Source organism: Zalophus californianus, chromosome 8 (assembly GCF_009762305.2).
Source record: "Zalophus californianus isolate mZalCal1 chromosome 8, mZalCal1.pri.v2, whole genome shotgun sequence".
In the NCBI taxonomy this organism is placed as follows: Eukaryota; Metazoa; Chordata; class Mammalia; order Carnivora; family Otariidae; genus Zalophus; species Zalophus californianus.
The window spans coordinates 21,735,034-21,752,173 of NC_045602.1; the positions used below are offsets into that span (position 1 = coordinate 21,735,034).

The following is a 17,140-nucleotide window of genomic DNA, read 5'->3' on the forward strand; positions in this document are numbered from 1 at the left end:
CTCATGAGCCCTGGGACAGCAGGGTCCTTTCTCTGGAAAGTGGAGGTGTGAGGCCGTTCGTCCTCTGGAAAGGAACACTGGCCTGGGGGTCAGGAGGTCTGAGTTGAAGACCAGCTCTGCCCTGCCCTTGCTGTGTGATCCTGGGCAAGGACCCTTGCTGGGCCTCAGTTTCCCCAAGTTAGGTGAAGGAGCTGGAACCTGACTCTCATTGAAGTTACCCATCACAAAGAGGGCAGCCTCTATGGGGCCCACAGCCACCCAGGAGGCTGGGCTGGCCCCCACAGAGTGGCCAGGTGGGCTGGGCAGGGGCAGCAGGGAGGGGGCCTCAGGGATGGATGGGCCCAGAGACAGACCACAATAGAGCAGCAACCAGGCACCAGGACCTGTCAATAATTCATGGCTTTCCCCTGGGAACCTGTGTCAAGTGCCCAGGGCCTGGCCAGGCCTCCACTGCTCTCCTGGCTCCTGAATTATTCAGAAGTCCCAGGAGACTGGAGCTTGCAGCAGACTGTTCCCCATCAGTGGTTCTGCACAGGGAAAGGGGGACACACAAGGTCCTCTGGATCTGACACCTTGTCCTCACAGGAGGTTCCTGAAGGAGGACCTCATTCAAGGCAGGCTGGGCAGACTTGGGGTCTCCTGGTGGCTGATCAGGAATCGCTCCATCCTGGCAGCCCCTACCACCACTAGGGAAGGGGCCAGTTCCCAAGCCACCCTCTGCTACTAGAACAAGTCTCTTCCTCTGAGATGGGGGTAATGAGATCAGGCCCATAAACTCTATTTCTCACACCAGCTTCCTTTACCTCAGTTTTCCCAACTGCATCAATCGTGTGACTTGGCTCTCACCTCAGAGTGCCCTGAACTTTTCAAAGAAGAAGGATCATTTGGATTTCTGCTTCCAGACCCTTCCACCCCGCACACCCTCTGACTCCTGACCCCATGGGGCATTTATTCATTCATTCATTCCACAAAGTAATCAGGGGCCTGCTAGGGACCGGGCACTGTCCCAAGTGGCAGATGTGGCTTTGCTGGCTGCTAAGCTCAGTTCAAACCTCAAAGGCTCCCCCTCATCTCAGCTGCCTCATGAGAAGGAGCCTGGGGCCTCCAGGGTGGGGAGACCTGAGCCCCACTGACTCCAAGCACCCTGCCCTCCCAGCTCCAACCCCCACGCTGGCCTGCGTCAGTATGGGCCTTGTGTTCTTCACGGGATGGCCACTCCTTTTCCAAGAAAATGAGAGGACCCTTCCCCACCAGGCCAGACCTCCCTTGGAGGGGTTTCCTGCCTCCTCTTGGGTGGAGCACGGAGGGTGGGGAGAGAGTCAGAAAGGGACAATTAGGTTAGGAACTCCCCTGCTCTGTCTCTCGCTTATTGGCATTTCAGAGCAACTAACTGAAGCCTAAAGTTTCAGTGTATTCACTGGGATGGTATTCAATTCCCAATTTAACAAATACTTCTGATTTGTTTACGGCAAGAGTTTTGATATTTCCGAGGGTTTCCAGCATTTCAGTGACTGTCTAGCGCCTTTCACTGTAAAGAATGTACTAATCTCAATCATGTCGGTGGTGTCCACAATCACTGCTCTCATGCCCTGGTTTTCTGGGAAGTCTAGGATTAGGAATGGGAGAAGGAAGACAGGCATTCTAGCCCCAGCCCTGCCACTGTCCAGTGGCCTCAGCCGCCTCTCTGAGACCAGTTTCCCCATCTGTGCAGTGAGGGTTGCACTGGCTAGGCTCCGAGGCTCCTGGAAGCTCTGACAGCATGTGGGTCCCTGCTGGGGTGCCTGGATGCCTCTCCTGGCCCTCAGCTTCCAATTCTTCCTTTCCACACCCACTTCGGTCTGTGTCCCTTCTGCTCCTGTTTTTCTTATCCTCACAGGTCACCCGATCTCTCACCCTAGGGCAGAAGGTTTTGCTTCATCTTGGGGGCAGCTGGTAGGGTGTCTCACTAACCTCTCTTGTGGATACTACAGCAGCTGCCTGAATGTTGTGATACCGCAAGAGGCCAAAGGGTGGCCCCTCTGTCCCGAACATCTTCCCTTGTGGCCCTGCCAGAAGGCCTAAAATGCCCACACCTCATGCTCAGCTGAGATGTTGTGAGTTCTCAATAAAAACCACAGAATCCTTGAAGCCTGTGTGGTTTGGCCCAATTCAAAAATCCCTTTCACAACATTGCGGTCCACTCCCTACTCAGCCTCTCCCCCTGCTGGGGACCTCACTACTTCCCAACAACTCATTGGTTGGAGAGTTCTGGTTATCTTTCAGCTGTCTGCTGTCTCCCAGCAATGCAGCCTGGTCCTGGTCCTGCCCCTGGGCACACATCTCTCTTTCCTCTTCCAAATGGCAGAAAACCTTCTTGGGGGAAAGGCATGGTGACTAATCTCTCATTTCAGTACCTTCTGTGACTAGCACAGTGTCTGCCTAGTAGAGAATATTTGCTCAGTGAATGTTTGATAAGTGGTTGGATGGATGGATGGATGGATAGATGGATGAATGGATGGAAGGATGGATGAAAGGAAGGATGAATGGAAGGATGGACAGAAGGAAGGAAGGAAGGAAGGAAGGAAGGATGAACGGATGGAAGGATGGATAGATGGATGGAAAGATGAAGGGATGGAAGGATGGATGGATGGAAGGATAGATATATGGATGGATGGACATGTCCTCTGTGATTTTCTCCTTGAGGCTCTCATCCCCTTGTCAGACTTAAAGTCTCTTCTCCTGGCACCCCAAGGAGCTACCTACTGGTATTCTCTTCAACCAGCATGAGGACAGTGGAACCTCATCCTTCACCTCTCCTGCTCTGATTGTTCTCCTTCTATTAATATGAGCTAGGATTAGGTCAGCTTTTCTTTTGTTTGTAGTCCTGTTGAGTAATACCGCACTGTCGAGTAATACTGCACTCTCATCAAGTAATATCCCCATGATTTTCTAGACATGTTGCTATTCAGCCATGACCCCCTCTAGCTGGTATAAAAGCAATTGGTTTTGAATCTCCAAATGAGACTTTACCTTTATTATATTTAGCCACCATTCCAGACTGTTCAAATCATCCTGAATTCTGTTTGTTGCCTGAGAGATGGGTGGGAACTACTTTTACTGAACCCTCAGTAGTGATAGTGCTCATGTGGTAGGTGTGCTTCACTGAAGAATGTAAGCCCCATGACGGTAGGCACTTGCTAGCCTCAGCACCTAGTTCAGTGCCTGACACACAGTAGGCACTTAGTGAACATTTAGAAGAATGAATGAGTGAATGAATGAATGAATGAATATCTATCTCATTTAATTCTCACCGCTTCCTTTGAGGTAAATACCTACACTTTCTACGGTGAGTACTTTGAACTCAGAGAGATTAGGTAACCAGCTCAGGGTCACAGAGTAGATGACTGAGCTTGAAATCTGAGATCAAGCTTTCCTGATTCCCAAACCACTGCACCCAACTGCTTCAGAGCTTCTTAGTCTTCCCAGGTGTGGCAAGTTTGCCCTCAAGGCTACAGATGGTCTATTGGAGTACATTATCAGCCATTCTGTTAACTCCTCTGCTGGGTAACTGTCACCCAGGACGGTATAAAGCGGGAGACTTAAAGAAGGGGACAGGAAGCTGAGATGGGGCTGGGGACAGAAGGAGTGAATGAGAGGGTAGGGTGTTCTTGGCTGACAATGTTTGGGAGGGCTGAGGGACTCTAAGGAAAACATGAGAGAGCAAGGAGGGGGTTCTTCGACAGTCAGTCCAGAGTAGGCTGGGGGTGTGTGTCCCCTTTTAAGCCCAAAGGACAGGGTAGCCCAAGGAGGAGGGCAGGCCCCCAGTCCCTTCAGGTCCCACCTGGCTCCCACCCCATACTTACTTGTTGCTGAAGACTTTGCTGTAGTTGAAGATCTGAATCTCAAGTATCTCATTGCTGTCTATGCTGCTGGCCACTGGCCACCGGAAGGTCTAGGGAGAGAGAGACAGCTGTGGCCTTAGATGGAAACGAAAGGGTATGACGAGTAGGAGGCAGATCCCTGGTAAGGTGGCCCTCCACATGGACCCAGTGCCACAGGGATAAATTTCACACCTAGAATCTCATATAATTCCAACCACCCCTTGTAACATGGGTATTGTGACCCATTCCTCTTTCAAAGATGGCGCTCAGAGAGGTAGAGTGACCTACCCAAGGTCATATGGTGAGTGCAAGAACCTAGGGCTAACCAGGACTTCTGAGTCTCAGCCCAATTCCTGGGGTGCACTCAGGAGTGGGTGGTGCAGCCAGGATGGAGTGGGCTCCAGGGTAACAGCAAGGATTGTGCGCATGGGCTTGGTTTCTGCTGTGTGCAGAGTGGAACTGTAAGCTTCCAGCTCTCTCCTGACAGAATCATTTTGCTGGTCCAAGCTCTGCCTTGAGTGGGAGGTCCCAGGCTCCCCATTCAGGTCAAATCACTCCTCACACTGGCAATGTTAACTTTGGGGACAGACTTTAGCTGTTTAGTGTTATTAGGGTCAGGCCCACAGAGGAGGGGTGGCCTGTTTCCAGCATGCTGTTTCTAAATTTACCCTTACCACTTCTATCTTGGCTTCGTTATTTTTTTTTAAGGTTTTATTTATTTATTTGTCAGAGAGAGAGCGAGAGAGAGAACGGGCAGGGGGAGGAGCAGAGGGAGAAGCAGGCTCCCTGCTGAGCGAGGAGCCCAACGTGAGACTCGATCCCAGGACCCTGAGATCATGACCTGATGTTGCCTTCATTATTAAACTGATAATCATGATGAGCAGGAAGTTGAGTGGGATTTTTCCTGATGCCCTAGAAATGTCAAGGAGGGCCCAAAATAGAGGCTAGAGGTGCTAAGTACCCCATCCTCTAAAGAGAGCTGCCAATAGGCAGAACAAGGCACCTGCCTCAGGGCTTCCTCAAAGGCTTGCTATCCCCAACCACCACCCCAGCGCTCCTTCTTCCTGGGGTGTAAAGAAGACTGGGCAAGGGAAAGATGGCAACAGTAATATCCTAGGCCCAGCGTTTCTGTGGCTCCTTCCTAGGACAATTGCTCAGAGAGGCTGAGGCACCTGCAGGAAGAGGGGCCTAACATGCAAGTTCCCAATAACATGTGCCAGGGCAGTGGACTGACTGGTCCGTCCCCCAAGCCTCTAGGGAGACCTGCAGGCCACCTTGGGCAAGGCGGTGGCCATAACTAGTTTGACATGCCACCGCTAGGTGTGTGTCAAGTATGTGGTTTCTGCTCTGTGGGGCCAAGGGGGTGCTTGCGAAGGGGAGCCAGGCTCAGCAAGCCTGCTGACCTTCCACCCAAGCCTGCCCTCCAGGGGAGGGGTCCTCAGCTTGGGTGAGGCTGCAGGGCTGCGGGGCTCCTGAGCGGCAGGAGCTGAGGTGGGGTGGAGTCAGGTGTCCTAGGTTGGGAATCCGTACGGTGTGGTGAGACCCGCTCAGGTTCCCCACAGGACCCACCCACATGGCTCTCTCTGAGACAGCTAGCATTTGCAGGCCGGCCGTGCTGACAGCTTCCAGAGCTGGTTGGAGCTTGCCAGAGAAGCTGTCACACCACAAGGAGGGGCCACACCCATGGCAGTGCCCCCAGAATCAGACCGCGTCCCCCACCCTGGGCTAGAGCGGCTAGAGGATGCTGAGGGCCAGAGCAGACATCCCTGTCCCACTTGTGTCTGGAGGTACAAGGCTGACAGAAACGAGAAGACCAGGCCCGGGCTCAAAGAAGATGCCAGACTGGAACAGCAAGCCTTCCTGGACTGGACTGTGAATAACTGAAGATTACCAGAAAGCTCTGAGGTCTGCTCACGATGCCGCTAAGAGATGGTATCGAACGGAGATTTTGACAGAACAGCTGGAAGACAGTGACTTCTAAATTTGTTTCATTTTTATACCCCTTCCAATCCAGACTGCTCAGTAGGCTAGAAATAAACAATAACGATAATAATCTTAATAATAGCTGCCATTTGTAGAGAACTTTTCATTATGCAGGGGGCTGAGTGGTTTAGATGCACTAATTCATTTAGTCTCTATTCCAACCCAAGAGGCTGCTCCCGTGTTCTCTGTTTCATGCACAGGGAAGCCAGGCCTCACAGGAGGAACATGATTCAGAGAACTTTGTTGTTGGTGGCCGAGCAGGCCCTGGGGAATCTCTGAGAGCTGGCCCTGCAAGCCATTCTAAAGCTTCCTTCTCCCATCCTGGGGGCCCAGGGGTTTGGGGGGGCGTCGAACCAGTTTGGCAGGTCACTGCGCAGTGTGGGCAGGGTCTGTCTCTCAGGAAAACGGCCTCCTGTTACTCTCCTCAGTCCCAGGGAGGATTCAGCTGGAGTGGGCAGGTGAGAGAGGAAGAAGCAGCGGACAGAGAAGGGGTGGAGGCCGGGGAGGGAGAGGGTTCTGAGTGGGGCCGTGGACCCAGAAGGGCAGGATGAGCAGGCAGCCCACCCCGGCCCGCAGGCCTCATGAAGCAGCTTTTGCTCCTGCTGTAATAGCTCCAGCTTCATGCCTCCAGCTCGGCCAAGCGTGTGGTTTTCTTAATGAAGTTGCTTTTAATTGAGCTGCAGGGAAATAAGCTAGCTCATGAAGGCCCAACTCACCAGCCACAGTGCCTGGGGAGAGGCCTGGGGAGCCTCTGAGATTTCCGTGTCTGTGGGATGAAGGGCGCGCGTGTTTGTTTCACCTGAGGGTGTGCAGGTGGGGTCTTGACTTTGGAAGGAGAGGGAGAGGAAGATTAGGAGATAAAAGAGGTCACTGTGGCAGTGGCGCCATGACAGGAAGGGGTGCTGAGCAGTGACATCGATGAAGTGAACACAAAGGATCAGCTTAAGTCATTTCGAGGCAAAGGGACCCAGAGAAGGAAGCTGCTTGGGACTTCTGCTTGCTCACCACCAGGCACTGACTTGCCTAGTGATTGGGGTGCAGTTTACTGGGCCGGGGGGAGGGGTGCGTGTGACAGGAATACGTAGCTGGTCGCCATGGGCCGATGCACCGAAAAGAGGGTAGGAGGGTCTTGGTGGGCTGCCTGCACAGGAGACTCTGCAGGAAAGGCCTGGATGCACAGCGCGGGGTGGGGGGGGGGGGCTTTCTGGAATATACCACATTCAGTGTTGCCGGGAAGGAGCCCCAGGAGGAGGAGACAGGAGGAGCAGATGCTCCAGCGTCGCTGGGGCGGGGGTCAGTGACTGAGGACGCCAGGGATGAAGGCGGTCCCAGGGGCTTTGGTGGGCGAAGAGGAGACTAGTCCTGAGGGAGTCGGCCAGCTTGCGCTCTGACTGCCCTCCTTGCTCACCCCAATCCCTCACTTCTCTACCTCCCATGCCCCCCTCCCCTTCCCTGTTCTCCTTCTCTTCTGCTGGCTGCCCTGCTTTCTGCTCCTCACCGCCTCCATTCCGACCTTGATCAGTTTCTCTCCGGGTCTCGGTCTCTGTCCCTCTCTCAGTGGTCCTCCACCCTGCCCTCACCCCAGAAGCTCTTCCAGCAGCTTTTAACACTCCCTCGGCCTAGGCTGCTCATGAGACCGACGCCACTGCGTCGCGGGGGGTCCGGGCGTGGGCTGGGGAGCCGCCAGGTGCCTGCGCGCGTGCATCCGGGTCTGAGGGAAAGCCCCTCCCACGGAAGTCAGGCGCCAGCTTCCTCTCCCTCCCGCACCTGCCACGAGGAGGAGCAGGCAGGGTTTTGCAACCCGGCGCCCGTGAAGGACCTGCCGGACTCAGAGTCCCCTGGCTGTGGCCCGTGCAGCATTTCCAGCCCCACCTCGGCCGCTGCTCCTTCCGCCCGCAGCGAATACCTCCTGAGCTCTGTGAACAGCGGTGAGCAGGACACGCAAGGTCCCCTCTCGCCGACTTCGGAAGGGCACACCCTCTGTCACTTCTCTTAGCTCCTCTGACAGCTAAGAGGTACCGCCCTGGCTCTGCCATGACCTAGATTAGGGATTGCAGGCCACTCCTGCCCCGGTGCCTCGGCTCCCTCGTGGATGAAATGAGGGTGACCATACCTCCCTCACGGGGCTGTGGAAAGAACCGAATGAGATCACACAGGTGGCTTTTGTAAGCGACACAACACTGCAGAAATTAGAGGCATGACTTATTTTGTTTTGTTTTGCTTTTCCTTGTGGGGACTTTCTACCAGACTGTCGGGGGCTGACCTTCACCCCTCCCTGGCCCTCCACCGCCTCTCCCTCTCCCTCCATCACTCTCTGACCACCTCTTCTGCCTTGGTCTGTTGATGTCCCATTTCTCTTTTACCAGAAAAACTGTTATTTCTCATTGTCTTCTCACTTTTTGCTGTTACTTCCTTTCCACCAGTTGGGGTGATGTGTACTGACGTGTATGGAGTGCAGCAGGACCACAGGGGAGGTGTGGGGGCTCCGGAGCTCCCGGGCCTGTGCATGCCCCCTCAGAACCCAGAGAGCACGCCTGGGTAGAATTTGGTACTTCTCAGAGTGCTTTTCGTTAATAACCCAGGCTCACAGCAACATGGTCAAGATGAGCTTCTTTTGTGCATGGGGAGGTGGAGGGTGTGAGAGATGTTGCAGGACACACAGCTGGTTGGGGGTGGAGGCAGGATTGGAACTCAAGTCTCCTGATACTTAGCTCGGGGCTTGAGCTCCCACACTGTACCCTGTCCTGAGGCCAGGGAGATTAGCTGAGGCTGAATCTCAGAGGGCGTCTGCAGCTCTGACCATCCTTCTAGATTGACAGCAACAAAAACGTTTATTTATTGAGTGCTGACCATGTGCCAGGCATTGGCGCGACACTTTACACATACTATATAATTTAATCCCCACTTTGCAGGTGAGGGAACTGAGGCTCAGAGCGGATTTGACCAAAGTAATTCAGCTAGTAAGTGGTCATATAGCTTAGTGGTTGAGATAAGAGCCAGGCCCTCTCAGAAGTGAATGACTAGGTACAGAAGTCAAAGCTACCATGCTGGAGAGAGTGCGTGGAGAGAGATCCTGGAGAACACGAGGCCACAGGGAGACCCAAGGTGCTGCAGACAACAGTCAGCACCAACTGCGCTCCCAGCTGGATGCAGAAGAACTGCCCAGCTGAGCCCAGCCAACCCACAGAATCACGAGAAACCCTAAAATGTGGAGAATGGGGTGATTTGTTCTTCAGCACCAGATGACTGTGACTTTATCCCATGCTGTCTCTCTAAGAGTCAGACTCATGTCAGGGAGGCTGACATCAGTGGCAGAGCTGGGCTCCATGCCCCAGGCCTTGCCTCTCCACACACCGGTTGGTGGTGGAGGCAGCCTCAAGCTTGGCTCCCTCTCCCTCTGTTGCCCCAAGAACTCCAGGGATAGCTTGACCGTTGCTCTCAGTGCAGCTCAGAGCAGGAGCAGAGTGGACAGGCCCAGTCTTGTCTTCTTCATGGAGGTCTCCCTACACCTGGCATGGGACCCAGCACACAGTAGGCACTCAATAAATGGGCCTCAAATGGCTGCCTGGGCTGCAGGCGGGTGAGCTCGGGTGGGCTAGTTCACCTCTCCACACCTCAGCTTACTCTTCTGTAAACTGAGGGTGACAGTCACAGTACTGGTTCTTGGGGTGAATGTGAGGCTGATGAAGCACAGAACTTGGCACAGAACCCAGTTTAGGGTCAGAGGGTGACCAACATGGTGGCTCATCATAGTGAGTCTTGTATTGTTAGTTCCAGGAGCCAGGGCAAGGCCTGGCATTCTTGGGGATGGCACTGTAGGGACTGCAGGAGGCTTCTGGGAACAAAGGGCCTTTCTCCAGCCTGAGACAGCACCAGCGTGACTCCCTTCCCGTGGCCACAACAGCTGAAAGTTGTGCCTTCTATTTCTGAGGTGCCCTGAACATTGGTGGCCCAGAGACTGGGCCAAGGGAATCCACACAGCATTTAAGATTCCATGCCATGTCGGCCTCCAAACACTCTGGGGGACTCAGATAGTAGCTAAGCCAAACACTGCCACTCAAGATGTCACCAGCCAGCAAGCCCCACTCAAGGGCAAATGTTTTCTGAGCACCTTTTGGGTTTGCCGAGCACCTCCTTGTGCCAGGCTTTGTACATGGCACTGTGGGCAGTACAGAATGCAGAGGTGTTTCCTAGTTCCTGGATAGTTCTGGAGACACACACGGACCTGAAATTGCCACTCATGATGGGAACATTGACAGAAGTAAGGTGGCAAGTGTTAGGGGCAGGAGGAGGAAAGGAGAACCTTTCTTGAGAGGGGGAGGTCTCAGGAGCCCTGGGAATGTAGAGCCGTGACCTAGATCGCCAGCTCATGGCTTGGCCCTGACCTGGCAGGTGCTGGCCAGGGTGGCAGAGTTCTGCATCCTATCAGCCCCAGAGATCTAGGACCCATGGAAAGGTTTCTCTGATGCGGGCTGGGGAATGACCTGGATTATCCTGAACTTCATCACTCACTAGGTCAGAAACCATCCTAAATCAGCAAGATGATGAACTTAAAGGGACAGTCCTCTAGATTTGGTGGGGCGGGGGGGAGGGATTGGAATGTGCTGCAGAGCTTTAGAATGCAATGGAAAGAGAATGTCTTGGGAATTTAAAGACCCAAGACTCAAGTCGGGTTCATTCTTTCACTTGGCAATATTCCTTGTGCCCTGTGCTGGGTGCCAGGCCATTGATGAACCAGACAGGTAGATTCCTGGCCCCATGGAGCTCACAGCCCATGACTTCCAGGTACAAGTGACGTGGGCAGGAATCAGTCCCTGTCCTCCCCACCCCCAGGTTGATGACTCCTCTGAGTCCAAAAGACCCATGGTCCATCTTTGTCTGTACTGGGTCCATCTCCCCACTGGACTGAGCCCCTTGAGGGCAGGTTCACTTTGCAAATGACCATAGGCTCTGGGATCAGATAGACTTGGGTTCAAATCCTGATTGTGGTGATTTATTACCTGGAATGATACTAACCCAGTGAGTTATAATGCTTGTGTGAAGCTCTCAGCCCATCCTGCCACACACTAGGTGCTCAGGATATAGCAGCTACTCTTCTTCTTCTTCCTACAAGTACTGTTGCTGCCGTGGCCTCTCCTGTGGAGTCCGGTCCATGTAGGCCTGGCTTAGAGCGAAATCAAACTGGCTTGGGGTGGGCTCAGTGTGACCACTCTCATTCCCCCAGGGCAGGGGTCTCTGCTAGCTGCTGGCCTGGCACAGAGTCTGTCTCCCCTTACCCCCCCCCCCAACTCCCTCCCTCCTCCAGAGCTGTAGGTTAAATGCAGGGTCTCAGGTTCCAGCCTCGGGGAAAGGAGATACCACATCCAGGTTCTCTTTCCACCCATTGTTGTCCGAAGAATTGTCTTTCTTCCAAGGCCACCTCCTCCCCACTCAGGTTCCTCGGCCCAGCCCACAGCAGCCCCTCTCACCCTTGTCTGGGCAGAGAAGGGAGAGACATTTGCTATCTTGTCTTTTATTTCATTTTTCAGCCATGCATCTGTCCTGCAAGGCAGGCAGAGCAGGGAGTATCTCCCCTTTTACAAAAGGGGTGTCTGAGGTCCCGAGAGGTTGAGTGGCCACAGAGTTTGTTAATACTTCAGTGAGGACTATAGGCCAGTTCTCACGACTCCCAGGCCAATGTGCTTTGTACCTCACTGAGCTGGTTTTCGAAGGCTCTGGGCACAGTAAACGTGAGAAAAGAGACTTTCTAAAAAGCCAAGAGGCCTTCAGAAGTTTTGCAAGGGACCGATGAGCTCCTTTTCCCCAGCTTGTTCTAGAACCACAGATAGGCTGTTTCTTTCAGGGACTAGCATGGAAGTTTAGGACTTGTCCACCCCAGTCTGGAGAGACAGGTGTAAGTGTGTGGGCAGTTCCAGGCTCTCTTTGGGGGCCGAGCTGACCCAGGCCCCTGGGCCCTCCGTGAGCAGGCGGTGGAGGGCTGCCTCCCCCGCTTGGTGGGAGTGCAGTGCTGGCCAGTGGCAGCCAGACTGCTGGCCACTTCTCAGAGGGAGGAGTGGTGGCAGGGGGCATGGAAAGACCCCCAAACAAGGCCTTATGAGGGTGTTGGGGGTCAGGCCCAGGAGTAGCTTCCTACTGCTGCATCCAGAGTGGGTTTCTAATCTAATCTAAGCATGGACTTAGAGCCCTGGCTTTGCTACTTACAGCCCTTGGGAAGAATACATGCTCTCTGAGCCTGAGCTTCATCATCTGTAGGTTGCTATGGAGATTGGATGGAAGAGGATTGCTTAGGAAGCAGTGCTGCTTCTGGAAGCTGCCGCCATGATTGTCAGATGGGGCTTCCCCGGGGAAGTGATGGGCAAGTCCCTGCAGTGTGGGAGAGCCTGAGCTTTGCAAGTCATTTAGCATCCTTGGGCCCCATTCCATGAAGGGCCAGTGGGTTCCCCACTGTGACAACCAGAAACTTCCTAGTCAGCTCATGGGTGGGTAGGACTTTCCCCAGGTGAGGACCACTTCTCCCCATCTTGAGACTACTCTCTGACTCTGGCCATGTGCTTTTGCTTATTACTCCCCGGCATCTGCCCACTCCCCACTCTCTCACCATGGAACCAGAGCAGGCTCCCCCATGCCCAAGTTCCTACATGGATCCTCATGAGCTGTTGATCCTGCTTCCCCCTCTGGGGTATCCTCGCCTGGCACACAGGAAGCACTCAAAATTTGCCCCATGCTTGTGCCTGGGGCTGGCAGGGACCGACTCTCCACTTGCCCCGTGTTGGGCAGCATCGGGAAGAGGAAGGACACGGTGATTAACTTTGAATGTCATGTATACCTATGGCTCAGGTGTCCCGAGGAGCAGTTAATGGAAAGGGGTGGCTGCGCCCTTGGAAGAGGCATCAGGTTGCTCACCGGCTGAGGCCTGGGCAGACAAGTCCCCTGGGAGACTTGATGCAAAAGAAGGAGTCAGATGCCCTGCCTGGATGACTGGGGGCAGAGGCCCAGGGAGGCAGGACTGTGAGGGACTGAGCCAGGCTCCTATGTCTCCATTCAACCAACCTCTCCTCTCGGGGCCCTGACTGATGGGAGTGGGGAGGGGAAGGAAGCATAGGTTGCATAGTGGGGCAAGCCCAAGGCCAAGATGCTGGCATTGAAGGCAGCCATGGTTCCACTGTCACCATCACACCTCATTTTGTTCATCATTTGACAAAGAGACCTCATACCTATCATCAGTCCCATTTGACAGATGGGTAACAGAGGCTTAGAAACAAAGTCACATAGCCAAGAGGGGAGACATCTAGAACAGAACTGTCCTTGTGGAGGGCACAGCCTGCTGGCTGTGACGGTCACTGGTTACTCTTGAGCACAGGAGAGAAGGTCAAGGCCTTGCTTCCCTGTGCCTGCAGCTATGGGCCTACAGACACAGCCACACTATGTGGGATGGGCCCAATGTGAGGAAGAGACAGGGGTTCTGGGTGGCCTCTCAGCCTGGTGGCTGCTCAGCTAAATACCAGCTTCAAAGGAAACAGTCTGCCATGAGGCCCTTCCCAGCCCAGCTGAGCCAAAGATTAGAAACAAAGCTCAAGAAAGAAGGCATAAGCTATTCTGGGGGGGTCACAGCATCACAGCAGAACTCCTGTTTCATGCCAGGATGGTAACTTAGGACCGTAGGTTCTGACCCCAAAATCAATCCTGGAGAAACTCTAGAAGCAGGAAGGAAATATGGATTCTAGGAAGTAACAAACAGACAAACAACTGTGAGAAACGAGAGACCAAAGCCTCTTTGAGCTGATCTGGGTCGGGAGCGGGGATGGAGGCTGCCCAGGGGAGGCCAGGGAGCAGACTCGGCAGTGGGACAATGGGTGGGAAGAAATCTTCATCAGGTCTGCTTTTAACTGATCCCTGGCTTTACCTTGGGGTGATTGTTGCCTTCTCCTTTACTGATAAAATGGTGACAACAGCCCTACTGGGATGAGGATTGACAAAAATAGGTGTTCATGGACCGCCTCTCAGTGCAACCTCAAAACTAGTCGGTTAAAAATCTAGCCTGCTTTCTGTCTGCCGTGTTTCTCCTTAAGGCTTAGAGATGAGACCTTGCCTGTTTCTGTGGTGACTAGCCCCCCCCCCCCCCCCCCCCCCCCGGTGCTCATGCCTGCCCTTCAACCCCCAGGGCCTGACCGACCTGGCCTTTGATACTTCACCAGTACCGGTCAGCAGATAGCGTAGCTGATATCAGGAGCACTTGAACTGGGCGAAGTGAACAAACACTTGGAGAGACATTTCTTGTAAAGGCAAGACAACACACTGAACAGTATATACCAATGGGGGCAGGATCATTAGGACAAATGGACCATAAAGACATTCATTAGCAATATAAAACAAGAACAAGGAATCTTAAGAAAAAAAGAACAAATTAGTAAATTGGGAGATCATTTTGAAGAACTCCCTCAGAAAACAGCAGGAAAGGACTGATAGACGAAAAAATATAAAAGCAAAGAAATGGCAGCTAGAGGTAAAAGTAGCAGCATTTGATAACATGGGGCGCAGAGAAGAGAACAATATAAAAACTGAATGGAAGGAATATTTGAAAAAAATAATGGAGATAGAATTTTCTGTAATAAATGAAAGACGAAAAGCCTCGGATTTGAAAAGAGCTCACAAAATGGAGCAAAACAGGAGAGATAAGAGACCCCACAGTTAGACACATTATCATAAAATTTGAGGCTATCAAAGAAAAAGGAATTATGCTTTTTTTCCCCAGGGAGGGAGAAAAAAAATCCCACGCAAAGGTTCAAGAACCAGACGGCCATCAGACTTCTCAATAGCAACAGGCACTGATATTTTGAAGTAAAGGAAAGAACTTTGAGCCTCGAATTTTATATCTAGTGAAAGTCTCATTCAAATTTGAAGAAATAAGAAACTGTTCTCAGATTTATAAAGCTTTAGAAGGTTGGCTACACAAAGTCCCAGACTGAAACTTCTTTTAGAGGAAGTACTCAAATAAGAAGAAAAAAACAATGTCAAGGGATGCTTCAAGAGATAGGAAAAGTAAAGGTGATCAGATAGCTTCGTAAAAACCATTGTTGTCCTTGAAAAGACAAAGAAGGCTAGGACAAATAGAAGAAAAGGAGAACACATTCATAAGAACATTCATAAGAACCTAGAATGAAAATTGTATAACCTAGATGGTGTGGGCTGAGGTAGGGAAATCAAAGTGGCCTAGGAGAGTATTACAATCCTTGTCATGATAGGGGAACTATAATTACTGTTTTGTTTCCCAGCTATCTACAGGGATACCTAAATGTGACCAAGAAAGGGTGACTACCTTGGAAACAAAAATAGAATGTATAACTTTCACCCAACAAAAGAAAACCCAGTCTATCCCATGGAAGGCTGGAAAGGAGAAAAGAAAACAAATGAAAAGGACAGTAAATGGAAAATATAAAATAAGGTGGTAGTAGAAATAAAAAGCAAAATAGCAATTACAATAGATGGAAATGGATACAACTGATCAAAGTACAGAGACTATCACGCTGGGAGAGAAAATTTAATCTAAGAATACATGCCCTAGGGACGCCTGGGTGATTCAGTCCGTTAAGCGTCTGCCTTCAGCTCAGGTCATGATCCCAGGGTCCTGGGATCGAGTTCCGCATCGGGCTCCCTGCTCAGTGGGGAGCCTGCTTCTCCCTCTGCCTGCTTCTTCCCCTGCTTGTGCTCTCTCTCTCTCCCTGACAAATAAATAAAGTCTTAAAAAAAAAAAAAGAATACATGCCCTAAAAAGACACACTTTGAATTTAAAGGCACAAGAATACTGAAAATGGAAACATGAAAAAAGATATACCAAGAAAATAAAAGAATGGAAAGAGATAGGGCAAATGAGCCAAAATTAGCTGAGATTGTAATCGTAACATCTGGCAAATTAGAAAGTAATGCAAAAAATGTCATAAGAGACAAAGAAGGATATTAAGTACCAGGAAAAGGAAAAATAGACAAGAAGATATAGCCATCATGAACACAGAGAACTTACTAGTAATACAGTTTCAAAACACATCAAGCAACAAATGACAGCTACAGGGAGAAACATGTAAATCAACAATTGTAGAAGTAGATTTTATTGCAATCATTTTTGAAACTGATAGATCTAGCAGAGAAAAATAAGCAGAAAAGGTGAAGAACTGAATAGTATAACTAAGAAGCCTGAAGTTATATTGCACCCTATAGAGAACCCTCCACTGAACACATTCCTTTTAGGTAGAGGAAGCATTTATGACCATGAATAGAGGCCATAATCGGGGTCTCAATAAATTCTGAAGGATCAGTGTCATACAGACTGTGTTCTTTGATCATAATGCAAGAAAACTAGAAATGAAAAAAAATAAGGAGCTAACATGTCATATACATTTGGAAACTAAATAACATTATTATATAACTCGGTTTTAAAAGAAAATCATAAAGGAATATAAAAAATATTTTATATTTTTTGAAGATAATTGAAGATTAAATAAATTTTGAAGATAATTTGAAGATACCTGAAGATAGTGAAAATACATATAAACTTTTGTAGGATGTGGTTAATATAGAGCAAAATATATATCTTACATTTATCAAGAAATAAGAAAAGTTAAAAATAACAGACTTAGCACTCAATTCAGGAAGTTAGGAAAAGAGCCACAGAGCAAAATAAAATAAACGGGGAGAAGGGAAATAATTAAGAAAAAGGCAGAAATCAGTGAAATGGTGAACAACAGAAGAGATTAATGAAGCCAAAAGCTGGTTCTTCAGAAAGATTAATAAGATAAACAGATCTTTAGCAAGACCAGAAAAATAGAACGAAGGTAAAAATAAATGCAGTATGGAATAAAAAGGGGGAAATAGCTACAGGCACAAAAAACACTTTAAAACTTTAGAATCAAATAGGTGCTAATAAATTTGAAAACCTAGATGAAATGTAAAAATGCCTAGAAAAATATAGAAATCCAAAACTGGTGCAAGAAGACACAGAGAAATTGAAAAGGGGGTTGAAGAGGCCCCTTCCAAAACCATCCAGACTTAGAGGCCATTACATGTGGTTCTTCCAAAAGGTCAAGGAAGAGAAAATCTCTATTTTATGCATGTTGTTCCAGAAAATTTTATGCATTATCAAATGATGAAAATTTTACAAACGTAGCTGCAAAAGTGCTGCATAAAAATATCTGCCAGTTGAATATAACAGTGTATTAAAAGTAATACATTATGGAATATGCTAAAGGAGGAAAGTTATGATTATCTCAATAGATGCAGAAGAAACTTTAAAGTTCAACAACCTT

The 17,140-nt window shown here is 50.4% G+C and overlaps 1 protein-coding gene across 3 annotated transcripts in view; it reads right to left on the minus strand.

Annotated features, from left to right (window-relative positions):
- Window positions 1-17,140, minus strand: part of OTOF (otoferlin) — a 94,065-nt gene that overhangs the window by 58,801 nt on the left and 18,124 nt on the right. For all 3 annotated transcript variants that reach the window (XM_027623800.2, XM_027623801.2, XM_027623802.2), the window contains exon 3: window positions 3,843-3,931. In XM_027623800.2, the coding sequence (XP_027479601.1) occupies window positions 3,843-3,931 (89 nt within the window). The remainder of the gene's footprint in view (window positions 1-3,842; window positions 3,932-17,140) is intronic.